The sequence below is a fragment of the Anopheles funestus genome, chromosome 2RL, assembly GCF_943734845.2.
Source record: "Anopheles funestus chromosome 2RL, idAnoFuneDA-416_04, whole genome shotgun sequence".
NCBI lineage: Eukaryota > Metazoa > Arthropoda > Insecta > Diptera > Culicidae > Anopheles > Anopheles funestus.
Window position 1 is genome coordinate 102504947 of NC_064598.1, and position 23597 is coordinate 102528543.

At 38.6% G+C, this 23597-nt stretch overlaps 2 protein-coding genes across 7 annotated transcripts in view; one reads left to right on the plus strand and one right to left on the minus strand.

The window, feature by feature from the left end:
• The window catches only part of LOC125761504 (zinc finger protein 184), a 127205-nt gene that overhangs the window by 24171 nt on the left and 79437 nt on the right, over positions 1 to 23597 (plus strand). The window lies entirely within an intron of this gene.
• Positions 1 to 23597, minus strand: part of LOC125761496 (E3 ubiquitin-protein ligase MIB2) — a 33093-nt gene that overhangs the window by 5079 nt on the left and 4417 nt on the right. For 5 of the 6 annotated variants that reach the window (XM_049422679.1, XM_049422678.1, XM_049422677.1 and 2 more), the window contains 2 exons: positions 11073 to 11400; positions 2190 to 2529 (listed from right to left, as the gene is read on the minus strand). In XM_049422679.1, coding sequence (XP_049278636.1) covers positions 2190 to 2529; positions 11073 to 11130 — 398 coding nt within the window. In that variant the 5' untranslated portion in view covers positions 11131 to 11400. The remainder of the gene's footprint in view (positions 1 to 2189; positions 2530 to 11072; positions 11401 to 23597) is intronic. The other variant, XM_049422675.1, reaches the window with a different exon arrangement.

Consider the following 23597-nt stretch of genomic DNA (forward strand, 5'->3'; position numbering starts at 1 on the left):
TGTGTAATGTAAGAATAGAGAGGTAAGAGTATTGGAATGAGAGAAAACTAGGCATACACGGCTGATTATGTGTAAGCGCCCCTATTTTAACCAGAAACTTCAGGTGAGAACACGATCCACTACCTCCAACTGTCATCGTTTGGGTTTGCCCTATATACCAACTGGCGCTTCCGAAATGACCATCTGTTTTTGTAGGTTTTCCATTTTTCTCACACACAAACAACGTATATACTAATGCTATAAACAAATAATCGCAATTTTACCGAGAGCCCTTTCACTGTAAAATGTCTTGCCCACTCTCTGTCCATCATTGGAACAGAAACATCTTTGTTGAAAATCACGTCCGGTTGGTTTAGAGGGCTTTAAATCAAGAAGAGATAGAGGTTATTTATAATTACTGAGGTTTTTATACAGTTTTATTGATACTGCAACTTATTTTTCTTTTATGTAGGAATTTTTGATCGATACAATCAATCAATAAAATACTAAAATATAGTAGCAGGTTTTTTTTACATTATTACAGGAAGTAAGAAAACGTTACTTGTGTTGACATAATGCTAATCAATCTAATAAAGAAACCGAATGGTTGCTTTCAGTCTCGATCGCACGAAGCATGGATACGTTTTCATATTTTTTTAAATAATTGTTTGCAATTTTTTTAACAAATAAAAAGCATTGCCCATAAACTTGGCATAAAAGCGATAAAATATGCAACCGTTTCTGTTCATTAACTACTCATCGAAGCATTCGCTTGATCAAGATGAGGATTTCTTTACACGTGCGATAAGAGACGTACGAACCAAGGAAATAAGCGAGGTCTGTTATGTTTGGAATTTCCCTAAAGGCGTGTCTTCGCAGCCAAGAGTCACTATTAAAAATAAAAGAAAAAAACCGGTGAAATAAAAACATTTCAGCTTGGAAAGCATGGCAAAGACACGATTGAAGGAATGGTGTGGTATGGGGTTTATGATTTTGCGTGTGTGTCTGTAGATATTAAACATGTTGAATGTGCAAACCAGTCTGCTGTATAGCGTTATGCATTCTGTACGGAAAGCCAGCAAAAAATGGGAAATTTGAGGAACACGTCGCATTGAGAACACCGGTGTGATCTTCTTTAGTGGTGCCGACATTTTTCTGCGCTGATTCAAACTCCGCACAAAATGAGCAAAACGAAGATGTCTTTGTAGTCTCGAGTAGGGTACAAACACATACTTGTGCGCACACTCACAGAGAGTCATACATCCAACGAAATCATCTTTATTTTGAAGACAGGCTTCAAACTGAAAAAAAGCTGGATCGTACCCTCCATCGATCGTTGTTAGTAGGACAACCAGTTGAAGAGATATTGTGTATTATACACGGATACGGTAGTGTCGTGGGTGTATGGGTAGGAGAGGAAATAAGGTTACATGGCCTTAAAACGTCGGAAAACCCCTGCGCACAATGTTTATCGTTCAGGTGTTCGTTGACTGGTGACATACCACATTTAATAGTAAGTAATTTTGTGCGAGTAAATCGAAACAGATTACTCATTCCGACTGTAGATTTTTCATCATGCTAAATGGTGCCGCTGTCGAAAGGGTCCGAATATACGACGTCAATAACGTACCGGGATTCATTAGAGGGTCGATAGTTAATCGATGTCGTGTCGGGATTGCCTTTTCCGACCTTGTTACCGCGCCAAGGTGATGCACACTTGAGCTCATCGACTCATTTGGGTGGTGGTGTCGTAATCTAGAAAGTCATCAGCATTGGACGCAGTAATTAAAACAATGCCAAAAGGGAAAACAGCAAGAACGGTGCCTCCTATTATGCTTCCAGCTACCCCATAAACGGCAGGGCTATTGACCGATGACCTCAAACGGGGTCCTCCAACCGCAAATGGACCTTTCAGTGGTTGCTTCCGGGGGCGAAGTATCCCTTTTTATCCCTGTATCCCGTTTTTAGTAATTCCGGGAGTTTGTGCACTGAATTTGATAATTTTGCGAAAGGGAAAAAACTTTTGCTACAAATAGTAAGCATCTTGCGAGGCGATTTTTTTACATTTTGGGAAGAGCATTCATAATTAATGCTGTGGTTATGAGCTACTATCATAGCTATACAATAACCAAGCTATAAACTTAGAAACGTAAAATCCAGCGAAGATCGTGTTGTGTTGAAAATCTTTCTACTTCTATTTCTATACTTACCCGAGAGAGTTGGCAGTCTGGAATCGGATGAAGGGATGCTCTAGATCATGCAAGTCATTACCGTAGCAAGTAGCGCACAGATCGTAGTACGGACATTCAGCACATCTGAACCGTATACCAGTGATGCCCGCCTTGCTGCAACCGTCGCAAAGCACGTTAGGATGTTTCACGCCTATTTGTGCATTGTCGATCACGATCAGATCGTACTGCTTGTGGTAGCCGACGCGGTAGTTTGTCCGGTGGCCCGAATCCCAGTTCACAACAACCGTCTTGTCCGGCGAGTGGGTTGATCCGAAGCGTCCTATTTCACAAAGTGTCCCGACGTGTCCTTCGCCGTCATCTAGGGTAACACATGAGAACAAGCAAACAAATACCAGTGAATTGATTTGCATCCGAAGACGGAAAAGGATAGTGTATTAGGAAAGTGTATTTCTTTTGTTACTGAATTGCTTTGGAGATTTCTTTCGACTTTGTGAAATACATTCTGTGGAACGATCCAGCGTTTTCGATTCTTTAAGTACACAAAAAGTGTACACACATATACTGACCGCGCAGAAACCGCGAAATTTGTCACCACTGCCACCGAGCAAAATGTCACGAGTGCACGTTTGACGTAAAGCAAGCACAAACACCGAACCGGACACACGAACTGACCGGAACTGTAAGGAAAACTTTCACCCACTTTTATGCAACGCGTCACACGCACAAGGTACGGCACACAATGCAAATCTTCAGCAGCATGGAATTGAGTACGTCTACCAATGTGAAAAACAACACGATCCCACTACTACGCCGAGACGGAGTCGCAACTTACGACGCGAGCATGCTTGAGTCTAGCGATCGATTAACATTTTCAGTCTGTTACATCCTCCGGGTTTGCGATGAAACCTGCAAACGCGCGTTGTCGTTCTCTCGCATGATTCCCGATGTCTCTCGATGTTTGTGTCCCCTCTCAGACGTTGTGCGTGTTTACAACTTCCTTCCAAGACGATGACGCCAAGGTACCTCTGGCGTCATCAGACCTTGTGCCGCTAATATGTGACTAATCATTGTGGAAGGTTTACACCGCGGACAAGAGTGAAAATAGTGAGAAAGAGAGAACTCATCGAGGCAATAGCATACGATCGTGAGGATTTTGTGTTGAGGTACCAGACATCACGGTGAGATTTGAATTCAGCTTCATGGTTCGAACGTTCCATGAACTGTTCGTGCGTGAAGTAAGAAAAGAAGGAAGTCAAATACATAAGAAACATCATCCACAAAAAATCGAACATGAAAAAAGGTGGGTGAAGTAGTGCGATTGAACAATTCCTCTACGTAGGCGACGAATCGTCATCAATCTAGCAGCGGTCGCACAAGAGACGCTGGGATGAATGGAGCCGTGGTCCCCCCAAATCATCCCTTGCCCCGATGAACTAAGTCGCGGTTCGTGGACAATAAAAAAATTCCATACTACCATAACTAAGACTGAAAAGGACGACCGCTTTCTTTGTGCATCTCGTTTTACCGATGGAGATGAGAAACATTGTGAGGAACGTATTAAGACAAACCTAATCGGCTTTTCAACACACCACGACATGCGAACGAAGGAAGAAAGCGAACCTCGACCGCCAATCGATTCGTTTATATCCTTGGCACGGGTCACGAGAAGGATAGTCGGAAACCTAGACCAAAGAGGACCAACGCCTATATTAAGAAGCCGTCTTGTTTCTAACCCGCGGCAGTCGCAAACCAGTAGTTTCACTGAAAAAGCGAAGTCCAGTTTAATGGACAGGAACAAAAATAAACTCGGACCAATCGGTGTGAAAAAAAAATCCACCCATTATGCTCTACCACCCCGTCACTGATCACGATTGACGCGATAACAATAAGTGCTGGTGTTATGTTGAGAGTAACTTTATTTTGCTTGAGTTTACTGATAATAATAAAAAAGAAACTTAGAAGAACAAAAATGATCAACGGATCTTCAAGCCCCACCATCGAAATTTCTCCCGAGCGACACGTCACTCCTTTCCTGTTTGAAAGAATTGGCTTGTGAAAAAACGCAATGACGCACTTTTCGTAAGTTTAATGAACAAAACCACGGTACCGGATGTGTAAATGGCTATAAAGTATTCGAATGATATGTAAAAGAACCACTTTCATCCCAAAAAAATCAATTGCAAAAGCTATTAATCATGGCGTAATTTTTTATTGCTTACGTTCTTATTTAATTTTTTTTGTGAGCCTTCATATTGTATTACGTATGATGATTTTTAGCTTCCTAATGTCTCAGTTTTACTAAGCTTTACTTATAGAGAGCAAAACAAAAACAAAAAAACTGTTGTCAATTCAAACACCTGTCATGTTGACTTGTTCAAAATTATATTTTTATGCTTTAAATTGTTTTATTAAATTGTTGGGGCGGGCCGCTGGTGCATGTGATAAACGGCGCCGTCCACACGGCAGGACCTGGTTCAAATCCCATCCGGACCGTCCCCCCTAGCATGGACTGACTATCCTGCTACGTGGTAAAATACGTCTTGATACGGCCAGGCTCTTCTAACCAAGCAAAAAAATTGTTTTAAAGGAAGATTTTTTTTCATATTAGAACAGTAAAGTATTTGTTTTAAAACAGTAAAGAGATTTAGCACTAAACATTTTTAAAACGTCTACCGTTCACTAACATACGTCGGACTATTGCGACCCGTGAGCAATTTAAAAACGTCAAAACATTAAGTACAAGCAGATAATACAGCATCCGCATTCTTGTGCGCTAATGAATCAGTCATCGAAATGTGATTATTCTATTCCCGTTAATTTTACCATAATGTACAATGTTTACGCGTTTTACAATTTAATAGATGGGTGTTTTTATACACTATCAACTCTACTCCTACCCGAGGATATGAATAATTGTTTTTGTTGAGCTGTTTCAATGCAAATAATTTTCCATTACTCACAACAGGGGGATCCCTCAGAAGGAGTTTTGAGTTCCACACTGCTACAAAAAAGAAAACTTTCTTACAAGCCCGACGTGGAAGGTTTACGCAACCAGTTGTTGCAGTTTAAAAAAATATAAGAATTGAGTTCGTTGAATAAATACAAAACGTATCCGATACAAGAGTTATGCTGCTCATTTCACTACACATTCTCAACTGAAAAGAAGTTTGTGTCTCAGTATCAGATGTATATTTGCTTATCTGCACCATGCTGTGGTTAAAATTATAAAGATAAACCACAAATGGCATGAAAAAGCTAGCATTGAAATATACGCTGCCTTAAAAAAGTCAAAAGTAAACAGTGCGTGCACTCCATGCGTATTACTCGTAGAAAAAAAAACTATAACAAACCCATACATTGAGAAGAAACAATCTCATAATTGTATACCACACCACCACATAACTTTTTTTATCGCAGTACATTTCAGTTTTCCATCACGATTTTGGTAGAAAGCCTTCACCGTCGCCCAAAAGCGTAGATGTTAAACGCATCTATAAACAAACGACAACTAGTATGACATGCGGCAACTAAGGGGAAAATCCGTTGCTCTGATGATGATCATCATCATTAACTGTATAGCAGGGGAGATGATCGGAAGAACGGAAATGATTCATATTGCGCGTCATTACATGAACAGAAAGAGTATGAAATTTTCAACAAGTTCTTCTGCTCATCGTGCTGCCTTCCGTCATATGGCGTCATATGGCATTCTCACAAATTTACCACCCATTTGATGAGATGTCTGACATACGAAGAATATCCAGCAGCGGCACTAACATTACGCTAAGATGAGCAACATTTTCTCGGTGGCACGCGCGTCCTTTAGCATCGAACCTAGCGTTCCTTTTAAAAATAAATCTTTTCCAACACTATTTTTAGCGTGTCAAGGGACGCAGACGACTCCAAAAGCAGGCATGTTGGGACCTTCTTATCCATTTCAGTACCGGTATAAGTAAAAACTTCCTCTTAAAGGACTTAAATCATGATCTCGAAAATGTTTTTTTTTTTTTCCTGCAGACGGTACGGATAAGTTTCTCCCTGCATCGTTAAAATGGGAAAAATGGTTCGTGGTTCCCCCCATGTACCTATTTGGTTTTCTGGAAGGGAAGCACAAATATTGAAACGAGATGAACCCCGGCGTCATATTTCGGCGCTGCATATGCGTGAATGTTTATAATGTGGTGTTAAATGAATCTATACAAGCAAACAGCGTGCGTGCTTGAAAATTGTGCAAAGGTAAATGACACATTCTTACTCTTACACGGTGACAAATTTCAAGTACGTGTTCCGTTTCCTTAATATAGCGCGAATCTTTTTTTTTTTTGCATGATATAATGGAGTATGAATGATCCGTTATGAATTTGTTTTCTTGCTAACAAAATATTTTTAACAAACTTTTAAGAAGAAAAAATTAGAACTCATAACGCACAGTATTCTTCTCTCTCTCTCTCTCTCTCTCTCTCTCTCTCTCTTTCTCTCTCTTGGCTTAACGACCTCTAAGGTCATGCCGATCATTTCTGGTTTACTAGACTTATTTTACGACATAGCCGGATAGTCATTCCTTCCTACGGGGGAACGGTCTGGATGGGATTTGAACCCGGTCCCACCGTATGGACCGGCGCCGTTTATCACATTCACCAGCGAGCGCGCAGCAATAATATATTGTCTATTTATGATAAAAAAATAATTTCGATTCAATTACAATTTATTAAAAGAATTTTTTACTTTGCCATCGACCGGCTTATTGTCCGATTTCTGTGGTTGTTTGGTACATTATTAGTTATGGTTGGTAGATTATTTTACATGCATCGTCAAAAATATCGTTTCACCACAGTCAAATATTTATGTGCTTGCACAAAAAAAACAATATTATCTCACTACTAACCAAAAACAAATACAATATAAGCCAACGGGGCCATTGGATATGTGTTTGGTAAGAGAAGGAGAGATATCCCATACACCAGCCAATATGGAACATCGTACTGAGCTTTATATCTTTCCGCGTAAGAACAAGCCCGAAGCATTTGTAGTATTGATTGTTGATTTTTATTTTAAATTTGCTTTGATCAAAACGCCCAGGGTTATTTCTAGGTAAACCTTTGGACAGGTGAAAAGCAAAGCGAGTTTACGGAGGGTGAGATATAAAGAGTAAAAAGGGACAGATTGGACTCCATTTTAGGCCTACGTCACAGTGGGAACGACGTGAAAAGAAGAAAGGTGTGTAAGCTTTCATAAATTGGTGTGTTAATAAATGTAATTGTGCTTACCAACAAAAAATTACAGATTGGCAATAAGTAATATTGCAAAAAAAAATGTGATCAATTTCTAATTAAACTCGTGAGCTGAGTATACTATCACGCACAAGTGTATAACGAAAGTACACAAATAGCTTCCTGTTCAATGATACATAAATTGCTGAAATCCACTCAGTGGAACGCATATTTTACGCAACTTGTCAAGTTTCGCAGACGACTTTAGTGTACGTAATGAATGTTACAAGCTTTTGCACGATTCAAGCATTGCCTGAATGTTGTACCGCCGAAGAGAATTGTGCCGTGGCGTAAGAATTGACCCCTTATAAATCTTTTTGTTTATTTAGTCATGTAGAACGGCCTGTCCGTATTGGTAACCCTTATAAAACTGTGTTGATAGCAATTAAAGTACACCTTGGTACAATTGTACACCTTGGTTCGTGTAATAACATTGTTAAGGGGCTTAGCTTTCAACATCATGCAATGTGAAGACAGCTACAATAACATAGATTATGCGATGGTATAATCAAAATTTATTAGAATCGATTTAAAAGTAGATAATTGTGCCTAACTTTACTGTAGTTATGATTATCAAGCATAAGCGTACGAGAAGACCAAACCATTGGTGAAATGGAAAGGAGTATTTTGCTCATCGAAGAACTTATGGCTGCGGAATGGATCAACTTGTCTGTAATTATTCAAATAACTATCACATATACGAATCTGGAAACAGCGCTTTGTAAAACGCTAAACACACGTGTAATATCTACTTCGGTAAAGTGCCGGTTGGAAAAACCCCACCAATTCGATATCAATTTAAAATGTGAAAAAGTAATATAATTACATGGCAGGAGCTTTTCGCAAAACTTTTCCAATTATCGTACCAACAACGATCGACTTCTGTACATTTCGATTGACATGTTTGGCATTTTTAGAAATTTTCGTATACAGAGATACAGGTACGCATAGCTGTTAGAACAGTGGCAATACTGTTTGTATCAACAATTATTGCTGGTTGACCGATGTGTGGAAAGGATATCTTTTCAAGCATAAACAGCAATATACCTGGGCAGAAATCGTCGACACGCGAATCCTCAGATTTACGGATATTGGTCACGGTCGTTTATTTTTTTCCGTCTACACTTTTGCGTGCTAATTAATCGTTGTATGTACCTTCACATGTTGGTTTGTTTATCGAATAAGTTCAATAATCAGAGACAAAGTTAATTCAATTTGTATTTTTCCTGATCTTGTTATGATAACTTTCTTTGTTTAGCCAATTTCTTATAGGCAAAATTAACAAATTTATTCCTACTCGTTGTGCTCCACTGCTTGCAAATTCGCTGCGTAAGAGCGCGAAAAAATATCAAACGCAGTTGGATTCCCAACGATGGAACTAAGAAAAGGACCCACTATTTGATTTAGAATGAAAGAAAAAACTAAATAAATAAATGGTTGAATAATAGAGGTCAGATTGAAGCCTTATCAGTAAGGCAAAAAAGGGGTCAAACTGGCCAATTTATGGAAATCAACCACATATAAAATGTGTTGGGAGGTGTGGGCTAGATGGTTTGAGATAAAACAAAATATATGGAATTAAAAAATCAAAAATCCTGTTGTAACAATCAGCAACGGACCGCCACGGGTTCATGCCAGATGAAGTTGGGAGATGGCAGAATGGAAATTTTTCTACACGTTTTTCCGTGCGGGAAACAGAAATCGACGTAAAAATCCCAACCACGAGCTAAAGTTTATCTTCCTGTTCTGCCTTCATTTGGGTCCGTTCCGCCCGTTCTGGGGACTTCCATGTGGTTGGGTAGCAGAATCGATGGTCCAGGGTAACAACAGCACCCGGGAACACCCTGCCGGGAGAATACCAAAACATACACACATAGTATATACGCTTCCATACACATGCCAATTGTGAACTTTTTGAAAAGAAAAGACTTGAAAACCCGCCGGAAAAAACCATCAACGGTGCTTCCGCCTGTTGTCTGAGTTGGCGCCCACCCATTTACCTCTTTCTGTATTGTTTAGTGTATGCAGTATTCCTCTTACCCTGAAAGACGTCCCTTCTCTTGTGTAATTGTCAATTTTTCAAGAGCCCGAAGGTCAATGTCCGAATCGAAGGCAGGGGAAATAACATTTATTAACGCGAGCATGTTTGTTTGTGTATCGGGTCTTTCACGACGCTTCATTCGATTGTATCATAGGTCAAGTTCCGGGTTTTTGACAGGAAAATTTTCCAGGATCTTTTACCAGGTTCGACATGAACGGTTCCATCACGAGGAGGGATGAGAAAAGTTTTTGGGAAATTTTGTGGATTTTTTTTTAGATGGTGGCAACATCTTTTTTCTTCTAGTGGGTTTTTTCGCATGCAGTGTCGGCCACATTAGCATACTTATTCGGCTTGTCTATATATACATTCTACTCGTGCGTGCTGAGGTAGTGCAGGGTTGGTATAGGTGTTTTTAAAATGAGTGTTATAAAAATTGAATTTCGCATGCATTTGTTATTTTTATGCTTGGTTGTGAACCCTTTATGTGTACTAGATTGGAGTCGATTTTGGTTGTTCGAGATTGGTGTCGACTTTGGAGTTTGGTTGTAACCGGTCCGATTTACTACCTAGTGGATAAAAAAACTAGAAGAATAGAAGTGGATTTATGTTTTCCTATGCCATATTATTTTAAACTAATAATTAATTAATAATTAATAATTAATAACATTCGGATAATCAATATTCAATTGAAGAATGTTCGACCATATCTATGTATATTGTATCTTGAAATTTTTTTTAGCGACTTAGATGTTGATTTTTTTAACCATAAATAGTTAGCATATGCAGCCCCGTTTTAAATATCTACAGTATCGGTTCGATTCTGTCACGTTCCGTCTGTTTGTCTGCACTTATTTGGTTTAAAACTCGCGTTTTCGCTCTCCCAGTTACCATAACGTCGTTATAGATAACGATTAGTATAGTAGAGACCCTTCACGGAAAACTCGTATTCTTTTTCTATTCCGAAGCGCAGCTTTGCTTGGTTTTCACGCTTCAATGATCTTATGCAAAGGTAAACTAATTTTAGCCACAACGATGCGCAACTCCATACAAGCTACTGGCACGGTGAAGCGATTGTTGAAAGAAAAAATATTTCACGACCGTGCCAAATGCAGTTATATATACACACATACAGACAAACACATATAACCAGATATACACATTGCAAGATGCGTTGCAATTGCACAAGATGCAATGGAAGATGTGCATTACGAATGTGTTTACCACCAGCAACAGATGGCGCTGAGCACTAGAATGCTATAGTCTTATCAGACAAGCAACGAGCTGTTAATTTACTCTTTCAAACAGTTTTCTTTGTTAGACTGTGTGACTGTATCGCGAAGGTGAAATGCCTGCTTAAAATTTTGAAATTATCTGAAATAGAACTTAACTAGGTAAAATTTTAGCACGTAGTTAATTCTCATTATTTATCGTTTAGTTGATGTTATATCAAAAAGAAATAATTTTGATAAACGTAAGTGGAAAAAGAAAAAAAATCATCCTATTCATTAAAATGGTCTTCGTGAACGGTGTCTGTTAACGGTTAATGGTGTATATGGACCTTAGTCATTGTAAAATATTAAGTTCTATTACCTTGTTCATGCCAGATCCAGTCGGGACCGCGGGCAACTCGAATGCCCGGTGCTAGCATAGCGGGTAGCACTGTATTGTCAGACTGGGGCGGAGATACCACTCCAGTGTACGCTTCCAAAACTCTGGCGCACCCTCCAGGGGCCTGTCACTTGCTAACAGACGTAACGTAATATATAAGCCTTTGGTTTACGTTATTCGGTTAACGTACCGGGTAAAACGAGATGGTACACAGCGCGCACTGTCCGTTTTCTGCACTAGGCTGGATACATCTGCTGCAACGGTGAAGCGGCCCTCTATGTGTGATGTGCACGTGCGTTAGCAACAGACACTAGAAATATACCAAGAAAAACGGAAGAAAGATATTTGAAAGCTCATTCTAGCAGAAAATGAAGTGTAATTGAAAAATTATGAGTAATTAAAGACGGTAAATTCGGCACAACGCCTCATCTTGCCCGGCGAGGTCCACGATCGAAAACAACGAGCTACCCGAGCGAATCAAATTAACTCGCATTTAATGGGTCAACAAGATGTCGAATTGTCGAACAGGCGTCCACAATGCCGGGCTCATATCCGTCGAGAGAAACCGATTTGAACTGAGCTACAAATTCTGCAGAAGAAGACACGTTCCCTTTCTCGACCCTCAGTTTGTGATAGTATACGTGTAGCGTTTGTTCGATCAGCCGGTGGCAATGTTGATGCTGAACACAAGCCAACATCATACCAGTTGATCCATATCACCATACCATATCAATTGGTCAGTGGCAAGAGACATTAAAGTTTATTCGCATAACATTTTTCTATTGCGGTTCATACCCCGTTTGGTTATTGCACTGGGGATGTGCTTATGTGTAAATATTCAGCCGAGCGTTGTTCACTTCCCTGTCCCCAAAAAGGATTCCGCTCCGACTTGTCTGTCTTGCATACAAGGAGAAAGAAACGAATGGACGTGTACAGGGTGTTTCACAGTGACGTGGTCGCTCTTAAAGAAAATGTAGATTTAATTTAAAAATAGAATTTGAATACAAGTTCGTTATAATTTGGCAACCTCCTATTTAGGTTAGAATAATGTATACCATAAACGAAAATTTATCATAAAGGTAATGAGTCGCAAAAGCTGAGAGATGTTTGACTTCATTCAAACGATAATATATAAACAGTAATTTATTTATATAATATATAAAATATATAACATATACACAGTTATAAAAATCCTAATGTTCAAAAACTTGATTGGTGCATATTCATTTTAAAGTTTTTGCTAAATTTTTCAAACCATTTTTGTGCATTGATAAATGTGTTTATTAGTTTCTACACATTTTGCAAACACAATGCAGCCACCCTGTAGTTGATTTATGATTTTTCATATTCATTGACAAATTTAACAGTATGTAGATGAATTCTTATAACGTCGCCAACGAGAGGCGGGAATTTGTAGGACCTCGTTGCCGGTTCCCCAGCCAGCATAGCGTAGTGAAATATTGGAACATCATTCACCACCAACTCATACCACACCAACTGTACGCGCATCTTTACTGGTTTGAGGTACTACTGCTGCAACTCGATATTCTCGTATGTGCGATGACTAATGTGAGTGTTATGTTTTGATGGCATTAGCAGTGCAGGAACAATTCCTGACAATGGGTTATTTTATTTTTCCATAGACCGGCATGTTTTCCAGCAAAAAAGATTAAATTTGACCAGAAATTTCGACAATACATGATTCTACAAGGTTATGCAGTCCAATTTCATCACTACTGAAAGTTGTTCCACATTTGAGAACATTGGGCCGTCGCTTTCAAATTAAGAAAAAAATTAAAAGGTGTAATGCAAATAACGAAATGCGTAAACGAGATAAATTGGTTTGTGAAAGACGACAATCCAATGAATGCGTTCTTTCTAATCGTATGAATTGTTGGTAGTTGTCTAATCTTACGAATTGAATACTGAATTTAGTGGAACGGTACATTAACCGTACATAATTAAAAAAGTGTATTTTTCCTGCATTTATAGGAAGAAGACCGTTCTAGAATATATTACCGTAAGCAGACAGCTATCGCTTTTGAAAAAGGAGAGACAGGCGTTTTGATAATTACACATAGTATAAGCTTACAGTACGAATAATGTTTGTTGAGGATATGGACCGATAGTCCATAAGTTCCCGTGCGGTAAACCTTAAACCCGCCAACACGCTATGTCACACTGCATCCGGTTTCGTTCCGCCCGGGAAACTGGAGAGAATGAACAGGAGGAACAGAGAGAACCAACCCCTAATGACCACCCTTAAGTTATAGAAGAATAAAGAAGGAACGGAATTGACACCGATGGCAAACCGTGAACCCTTACTATGAACGTATGTGTCATTCGTGAGAAGGTATTTCCGTAAACGCACATTCCATTCCTGTCTTTAGTACGCGATTTCGTTGACCCATAAGTTTTTAGCGGACGTTCGATTATTGGATCACATCATCGCTGGCGCCATTTTGCCCCATCACTTGCCCCATTTAATGTCGCCCGTACAGATTATAGTACACAACCATTTCGATGGAAAAATTGGAAAAATAGACAGTTGGACTGTAATGTGTGTTTGTCAAGTAGTTTAATAATTGTATTGTCACCGTTTGACTTTCCGTGGCCCTTCTTGGCACAAGGCACCAATCCTACCATTGTGCGCCGTATGTGATCAGTGCGACTACCAGCGATACAATTTATGTATCTTATCCCCACTCAAACCGTTTTTTATTTTAATTGTTTCCAGCATAGAACCAGGGGCACATTATTGTTTACTAAATGTTAAAAATATGTCTAGAAGAAAAATTAATTTTGCCTGATAAACAAAAAATTTTTTTTTGAATGATAAACAAAACGTCTTAAAATGTTGTTAAAACTAAACATAAACATTGAGGAAAGCATCTTCCTTCTTAAGAAACCAAATCTATGCGTTTCTGATCGTTTGTGTGCACGCGATCTGGATTATTTGCATTGTAACCGAGACTAGTTTCTTATCTACATAATTCGCGAGGATGGGCAAGAGAAGTAGCATATCAATCAGCTAATTCTTAGTCAACCATCCGGAGGACCGTCAAAAAAGTTGCTTAAACGTTATAGCGTTGATTGCATAAATAATTTACTTCCACATAGTCCCGGTCTATTTATTAGCCTGGAAAAGTAAGCGGGTTCTCGTGCTAAATCGAAATCATTGCATCGATTCAAACATCGGCTGGATATGAATGAGCAAGAGATTGAATTTTACAAACCGTAAGAATGAATGTTATATTTTACAATTAGATATGTTTATTTATGTTTGTACAGTCAATTCCCGATTTATGTGAATAATGCTTTCCGGAGAAATCCGTGTAACTTGAAATTTAGCGTATGTTGAATATCGTTCAATACGTCGTTTAAATTACGTATTAAGCACTTCTTTAATTTCACACAATCACAACTAATATTTTCAAGTTTATTACGACTTACGTACATTTGGACTGGTGCTAATATTCATACTGATACAATATAACGTATTTTAAAGAATATTTAAATGTTCACAGAAAAAAAAATCCCCATACGAAAACTCCATTAACCATCAAATGTTGAAATTTACGTATCTCGAATTCGCGCAACTCGGGAAATAACTGTATTTATTTTTCTGTAAAAGCATGTAATCACGGCCGAGGTGTGTTTCTTCTGTTAGTTTTTCACAAGTTTCTCTCACTTTCCCATCAGCAACGCTCTATCCCGGGGTGCGACAACGACGTGGCGGAACGGTTGCGCACCAGTGCCGTGGCCAATAACAAAAGCATCAAAAAAACGCAAACAGGCGACTGTACCGCACTACTGCAGTATTGTTGCGGCTATTCGATCGCACTTATGTGAAAGACTCGAACGGAACCGCGGTCTCGTGAAGCCGGGGAGAACGTGGAAAATAGGGACAACGAATAAAATAAAATAAAAACGACCAAACAACGTGATGAAACCGCACTGAACCGGCCTTGCAGCCTTGCTGAGTGCAAATAGAAGGAAAGACACACCCTCTTTCCTTGGCTCGCATTGGCCTCTTCTTCCCTATAAACACCATTTTTCCAAGTTGCTCTCTAGTTCGCGTATCGCGACGATTCAACTGTTCACACCTGGACGATCTCGGCCTCCATCGCTCATCGCAAAAGGTTACATTTTCATGCAACACGTTGCATTCTCCCTGCGAACGACATTTATCTGGCTAGTTTTACTACATGGCTAACACTTCCTACCAGGCAAATCTGGACGGGCAAAAAGCGATTTTATTCCGTACTCTACTATTTCTTGGGACATAACCGAATGATAGGTTGATTCTAGTTCCTTTATTGTTGAAAATCTATCGTCGCATTGATAAATTTAAACTAGTGCGAGACCCCAAATAATTTTTTGGCTGCGGTAAATTTAAAAGAACATTTTAGGCGAATGTTTAAAGCCTTATTTGTTGGAATATGTACGAATAACACAAAAATTTTATTTCAATTTATTCCGCGCTTAAAATAAAAAAATGGTGTACCCAAACCATGGTATCTATGAGATGCAGTGTCAAACGGACATAAGCTAGATAAAATACCATTAAATACCAATAGAATGTATTTTTTTGAATCCAGTTAAAACGACGCGACAAGAACAGTTGTAATTTCCTCCTATATGCATATTATTAGGCACCCAAACACTACGCTGATAGACTCAATATCGATGGTTATTAAATGCGCGCCATTGAATTGCGCAGCTGAGGGTTACTTATGCATTGTTCGGAAATCATAGTTAAGTTTTGGTTCTCTAGTTTTCATGCTCTTAATAAGCTTTTCGATCATACTTTTCTATGAAATAGGGGATGCCGGATCAAGCGAGATGGCCACCACTCATGCCCAGTTTAACACATTTCGTATTTCCGGCCACGAATGATTCTTTCTTTTTTCTATGGAGTTGAGAAGGGGATAGATGGATTGATGGTAGGTAAGACAATCCGACCACGAAGTATAGATCGTTCGGCTCTTCTTCATTCAGCTAAAAAGTAAATAAATCACCGCGCATTAGAAAATAAAGATAAAAGAATGCTCCAGTTGTTGTGTGTAGGGCGATTCTGTTTTTTTTTTGTTACAGATCCGTACATACACGAGCACAACCTTTGAAAGGTGGTGTTTCTGCTACGTTCCGCCATGCCGCACAGACATGAACATTAGTCATCAGCGCGAATCGCTATGAACCTTGGGGCAGTGGTCAGTACACTAAGGGGAGTATTTTTTATTCTCTCGCTCTCCCTTTACAAACCACATATCAATGTGTGCGATTATCGTACGGCATCACGCCATTAATAGTCATACAAAAAAAGTTTACCCTCATGAATGAACTACACCAAGAGAATTTCACGAGACGAAGGTCAACATTTACATCCATTAAATGCAAAGCTTGCCACACAACAGTTCATCATCGTGTTTGCATCATTCGATAGGTTTTGGTTTAATTAACAACCTTTGTAGCAATTGTAGCTTATTGCTGTTTTTATAAGTTTACATATAGCTTATACATAAAACAAGGAAAAATGTCTTCATTAATTGCATAACGAAGCACGTTTCGCGTAATTGATAAATAAATCAAAACTGAATAGATTCGTGCTGCGTACTAACGTAATGTATTGTATTGCATGTAATGTAATTTTTTTATTCGCAGCTTAGCAAAACTAGGATAGAAAGTAATAAAATACCAAAGTAAATTTCCCAACCGTTTGCTAATAGTAAAGCATGATTTAAAGACCTACAACATACACAAAATGTCGATGGCCAAATATCTCTGACGTTTGCAAAAAAAAATCTGAAATTTAAAGATAATTTTTGGCATAACGTGAGGCATAACGCCACACGAGCCGTAACAGTAAGTTTATTGCGAAAAACACCGTTATGAATAATATCGTTGTCAGGGCCTATGTGTGCACTTCATTTATGAAACGTTCGTTATGGAAGACTGCGAAGTGAACGGTTGGGTTGTATATCAAAGAAGCGCAACAAAACACACATAAAAGCCCGTTACAATTGTGCAGGAACCGTGACAAACTTACTCGCGTACGTGAGGCTCCAATTCAGCACAAAAAAATGTTTCAATGTTAATGAGTGAACCATGAAGTAATAATAGACATATAGAATTAATAGTCCGAGAATAAATCATAAAAAGACTGCGACAATAATCAACTACAGAAGATATTAGATTCCAGAAGAAAAGCTCGTTTAAATATAGTAAGAAATGAAACGGCTAGAATTAGAAGAAATAAATAAAGAAACGTTGTGCTTGATTAAAGGCGCATGCTGTACAGTAGCAACATGAACGTAACGCGAACAGTCCAATAGGACGAAACAATCAATTAGAATGGCATGTGCCGAACTATTCAAAAAGTTCGCATATCTGACAGATTCATTCGTCTGTCGTGGAGTGTAAATGTAATCTTTTCTGTCCGGCAACATCAAAACGATGCACTTCACTGTAGAGTGCATCCAATATATTCGATCGGCCGTTGTATAGCAGCTTCACGACAGAAATTTGTTTATTCGGAGTAGGTATAATGTAAAACATAATTGCACATAATTTGTTGGAATAGAAAAGAATGACAGATAGAATTCACACTCATTTATGACATACTGTATGGAGCGAATGGTACAGTGATTTCTCCTACAATTTGACTTTGCTTGCTCGATGTTCAGTGACTTTAGATCAACGGGTAAGCGGTATGAGCTACCGAGCGTTTTAAATGACAATATCATATCTAAATGGGAACCATGAATACAAGCGTTACTTTTAGGAGATGCAAATTATAATAGAACGGAAGGAGTTGTTTCTTTTACTTTTGCTACATTAGTTATAAACACAGCGCAGCATTTTGATGGCATCGGTATCACATACACGACTGTGCTACTGTAGAGAAGAAGATAGAGAATAAAACGCAATAGTCATACGTCCAACATGTCCTATGGGCATGGTCGACAGGAAAAGATGGCTTTTGCTCACGTGCTCGTCGCTATAGCACGTGTTTGAATGCACTAAGTGCATGAGTGGGATTGACTTACCTTTCTATAACGGATATCGAACAATTGGTAAAGATAAGACTGAATCAACCAAACCAAATCAATCGAGAGGAGAGAAAATATAATAATTATCAGTGCTATCCACTGGTTGTTTGCAATGATTGGTTGTTTTTGATGTTTTTTAATTGTTCGCATTTTTATTTGGTGTAGTTGTATGATTTTGTCCATATCCTTTAATGTTGTCGTATTATTCTTCTTCTAAAATTCTCTCATCTAAATTTATATGTCGTATTTTGTATTTCAGAAAAAAACATGTTTCATTGCGTACATATATTATCATAGTATCGAATAATGATAATAATGTAATAAGATAATAGTTTTAAATTATTCTTTTTTCATGTTAGAAAGTTTATATCGATGATAACTAATCATTTTTGAATAATATTTACCGCTCCAACAACAACATAATTTTTTAAAATTTGCTTTGATGGTTCAGTTCAGCAAAAAAACAAGTATATTCAATAGCTTGTTAGAAAGCTCAAAACCAGTTTGAATAATGGTTTGTAATTTAAAAGTTAAGGTTACCTTTTGAGTGGTATTGGCATGTACATCTGGAATAAAGCTGGAATAAACATAGCATGTGCTTGAGGCATAAAACAAATTTCAACTAAAACATTAAAAGTAGATAATCGTCAACTCATATAACAATTATTTAATAATTTCAAGCAGCTTAGAGAATCCGATAGCGTGAGCGAGCCGTCTGCAGTCCTTCAGATTTGCAAGAAAAGAGCACCATCAACTTTACTTTGTCCTCATCATCACTTTGCGCTATAAATACAAAAACATCGCACGAGTTCGAACAAGTCATGTGCGCAGACGCGTGCTGTTACGGTTCTACGTTGTTGTTGCGTTCATGTTGTCTCTGCCATAGAAGCAAACGATTATCACTTAAAACAAGAACAATCACTCCAGAGACACCCAGTGTGAATCTCGATAAAATTTCTGTGGATTGTTTTGTTTTTTGCTTTCGAGGTTTCAAACAACAGGCGATAGGAACAGCCACGGTTAATTACATTAATATGCAGGCATACACAGCGATTCCTTCTCTTACACCCAGACAACGCAGCTGTAGTGATGGTGATGACAGTTACGATGGTCGTGGACGCCATCCACACACTTTATGCATCGAAGCGAAGCAGTTTTCGGCATGCTGCGAGTAACTGCTGTACTGCCGACTAATAGTATGCCAAAATGTAGTGAAACGCTAAGCCGAAAAAATAAAACAAAACCAAACAGAAAAAACTTTTGAGAGCATATCCTTACTATTGTGTACTTTGTGTATGTTGCTTTACATGATAGCCTTCAGAAAGAGGTTTCTATTTTTCTACATTTGGTTGTTTTCCAACTTCATTTCACTCAACGGAACGTTGCGACGCCCAAGGAAAGTGAAAATTGATCTTTTTTTCTATCTCAAAAGAACCAGTATGTTTAATCTGTTTCATACAAACATATTCGTTCTGTTTGGTTTATTTATCCGTTCTCGTTCTATACTATTCTTTTTGTTTTGTTTACTTATGTTGATTTTTTTTATTTCAGGTAGGACGGCCTGGTATGTTGATTTATGTAAGTAATACATATTAATTTTTTTTTGTATATCCAAATGAAATTTATAAAACTGTTAAAGAAGAGTAACAGAAATAATTCTTTCGCATTTTAAGTAACTCATGCGCCAAGCGAGGTACATCAAGAATAAATTTTGAAGATATTTAAAGAAAAATCAGAGTTCAGAGTGTTTTCAAGATAGCACTAAAGTGTAGATCGAACAGCGTACAAAAAATCGAATTGATCTGGTTGAAGCCAACTCTCCGGTAGGGGAGCTGGTCGAACTTAAAAACTCGCTGTCAAAACGACCACGACAGTAAGAGAAGATGCATTACCCAGTGTTGTGGTGGATGGTTGTCTTTTTAGGTAGGTGAACTCCTGCCAATAAAATATGTATGAACGGTCCCGGCCGTCAAGCCCGTAAGCATTAAATTTAGTGCATGAGCGGGAGTGAAACCAAAAATCCTGCCAGGATCTAAATTGCGTTTCAAACAAAAAGTAAGCTAAACATTAGGAACAAAAAGAGTCGTTAAGGACATAAACTCAACGCCAAGAAATACGGATCCGATTGGCCGTAATGTACAGTGAACGCCATGCCATTCTAGGTTACAACGCAAGCACTAAATGATTAAAAACATAAAAAATAAACAAAATACTCATCATTCGTGCTCAGAGCGATACTCATTTTTACGGTAGTAATGGTGCGGATTGCATGTCTCGCATGTATCAATGCACCTTTTTGCAACTTTAAATGTATTGTACTAGGCTTGTGATTTTGTAATAAAATTGAATTTAAGTAAATTGTTTGAACATTTTTCCAGACCCATTCTAAAATTAATACTAGTGTTTTTTTTAAGTTTAAAGTAAATATTTCATTCTCCGCGCAAAATTATATTGCTTTACATTACACATCAAACACACATAACAGCAAAATTTATTTCAAAATTAAATTGGAAAAGTAAGAATCTTAAAAAAAGAGCAAATAAAAAAATCTATCAATCAAGGAAATTATTTCACTGAATATAATAAAGAACCACACATGTGTTCCTTAATCGTGGTAAGCAATTCTAACTCTTAACAATTGTCCCACATGGAAAGGTCATTTGTTACAAAATTCATGGTTTAAAACGGCCATGAGGCATTATCATCGAATGTACCATGTAACAAGATGACTCCCGTGTGTACGGTAGTGGAAATCATTCAGGACAACGCTTTACAATTAGTATGCCGTTAGTTCCTTAAACGAAGCATATGAGAGAAGACTTCCCGGAGAGGAATAAATGATAAAGAAAGAGGAACAAGCGCTGAGAACGCACCACGCTTCTTTCGCATCTAGCAAACTCATGAATCATCGTCAATTACGAAAAGTTGATGCGAACTAATTTTGCAAAGCAACGCTCAAAAGTAACGACCCATGAATGAGAGGCCTGTCTTATCGATGCTCTACACATTCTGTCTTATGCTGCATGTTTACTTTCTGACTGCTCTTTGACCTCGTCTGCTTATGCGCCAAAGGACATTTGTGAATCAGGGTACAGTATCCATCGGTTTTGTTTTGAACTCCCAATCATTAATGGCTTGTTAGTCATCAAGCTTGCAACCGTCGAGGCCACTCAAAGGCTCTTGTCGGAAGGAAAAGCATTGCACTGAAAACAAAGCATCGATGTAGCGGGACTAATTACTTGTTACTTGTTACTTCTTGATTACATGTACGTCCTATAGACAGACAAACATGTTAAGAATGGTTGGTGTAAAATGCAAATTGAAAACATCTTTCTTTCTTTGCCCACGGCACGACAAATCGTTCAACTATAAGCTGAAAAGGCACATTTTTCCCTATTGCGATGTGGATTCGCATTTACTAACGACGATGAAAGACTGCATTCAGTTATGTGATTAATACCGGAAGTACTATTCAAAAAGAATGAACAGTGGTTTCGTTAGAAGGTTAGAGTAGTTTTTACAGCATGGGATCATTTTCCATTTGCGAATCGCTTTTGTTTTTGTGAATCACTATCATATTTTAATCGAGATATAAGGAACATTTACGTTTGAGAATACAGGAAATCTGGAAGATATCGCAGCCATCGTATCGCAGTCCTAATCGGATCATTGGAAACATCAAGATATACGGAATAGATGGGAAAGTTTGCGATACATGAATAGAATACAACACAAATTAGAGGATCCTTGGAAATTGATTAATGATGAGCGAGGATCGCGAGTTCTGATACTGGTGCAAACAATAATTCAATAGCTGGCGATGGCATTCAAAAAGTGTGTCGTACTAATGCATGATAAATTCCGTTAATCGATGATCTTCAAGGCCAGATGGTCTAACACATTGATCTGTGTATAAAACGCAGGCCAATTAGGTATACCGCATATTTATTATATCACTCAAATGGTACGTTTGCTTATTTGATGAAATATTTTTTTTTTTTTGCTTTATAACGCAAATCGAATGAATTAAAATCCTTTTTTTTATAATTTCATTATCACGCAAGGGTTAAATATGTCCCCGATGCCATTTGTCGATTGACCGATACAGCACCATCCGATCAAATGCAATGCAACAAACGCACCAAGCGACGAATCGTCAATGATGTGCAATGATAACATTCGCTTTCCTTCGACCACAGACAGTATTAAAACGGTCATGTTCGGTTAACGACCATCCTTGGCCATATCGGCTTCCTCGCGTGTCGTGGCCAAACCGATGAACGATAAAATTGATGCAGTGCAATGCGATTCGAATCGATTTCCGCCGGACCATTAGCGAAAACATAAGAATGAACATCAAATACATACGAGATATTGCGCCAAGCCAGCAGATCTCTCAAGACGCTGATAGCAGGCTACTACCAGTTCCAATGTTTCTTTCCTTCATTCTTTCTATACTGTTGCAACGGCCTTGTATATTGCCCGGTAGATGGAGGCGCGAAACAGCATTTGGTTGAATGCAATCTACCCGGTCGAGAGAATTGACGCCGTCGATTGCCTATTCACATTTAGAGTGGATTTCAAAGTTTTGCCGATTGTGTTAAAGAAAAAAAATAATCATGGAATGTGTGCGCTTCGTCCCAAGTTATATATTGTACTGGAATGTAAGCACCATAAAGACACACAAAAATAAAAGGAATATCAAAAGTTACTATTAATAATAATTTAACTCAGAAATGGCTGTTAGAGTTAAACTGCCGTTTACCTACGGGGGTGGCCCGGTGGCCTATGTGATAAACGGCACCGGTTCTACACACCAAGAACTTATTTATTTTTACCATGCAGCCGGATAGTCAGTGCTTGCTACGGCGGACGATCCGTGTGGGATTTGAACCCGGTCCTGCCGTGTGGCCCATACAATACACATACATTACCCAAATTCCAGAACCTGTCGTCGGTATACCAAAATACAAAACATGCAATATAAAGAGGATTATCTAGTACTTTTTTAAGGTTCTAAGAAACCAGATTTAGCTAATTCTTAAGGGGATATACAAGCATGAAACACAAAACATATGTTTGTCGTTGATTGTGGAAAGATTGCAACGATCATCGACAACACTACAACGTTAACCAACCACCAAATGAGAAAAAACGCCCGAGTTCATAATATGTTGTAAAGCAAAAGACAAACGCCTCTAATACGGAAATCATTATGACAAGATCTGTACCAATTCCCGTCAAGGGAAGAAGAGGGAACATGTTGCAGCGGTGAAGCTGACGATGTGAAACAGAAAGAAACAGATTGCCTTTTGTGGACGTTGCCTTTCATCCTGACCGGAAGTCACCCACGGAAGTAGGACCCGTCCATCATCGCGATCTTGATCACTCTGGTCAGTGGGCGATATATATACACAGTGTCATCGCTTACCATGAGCACGACTCATTTGGAACA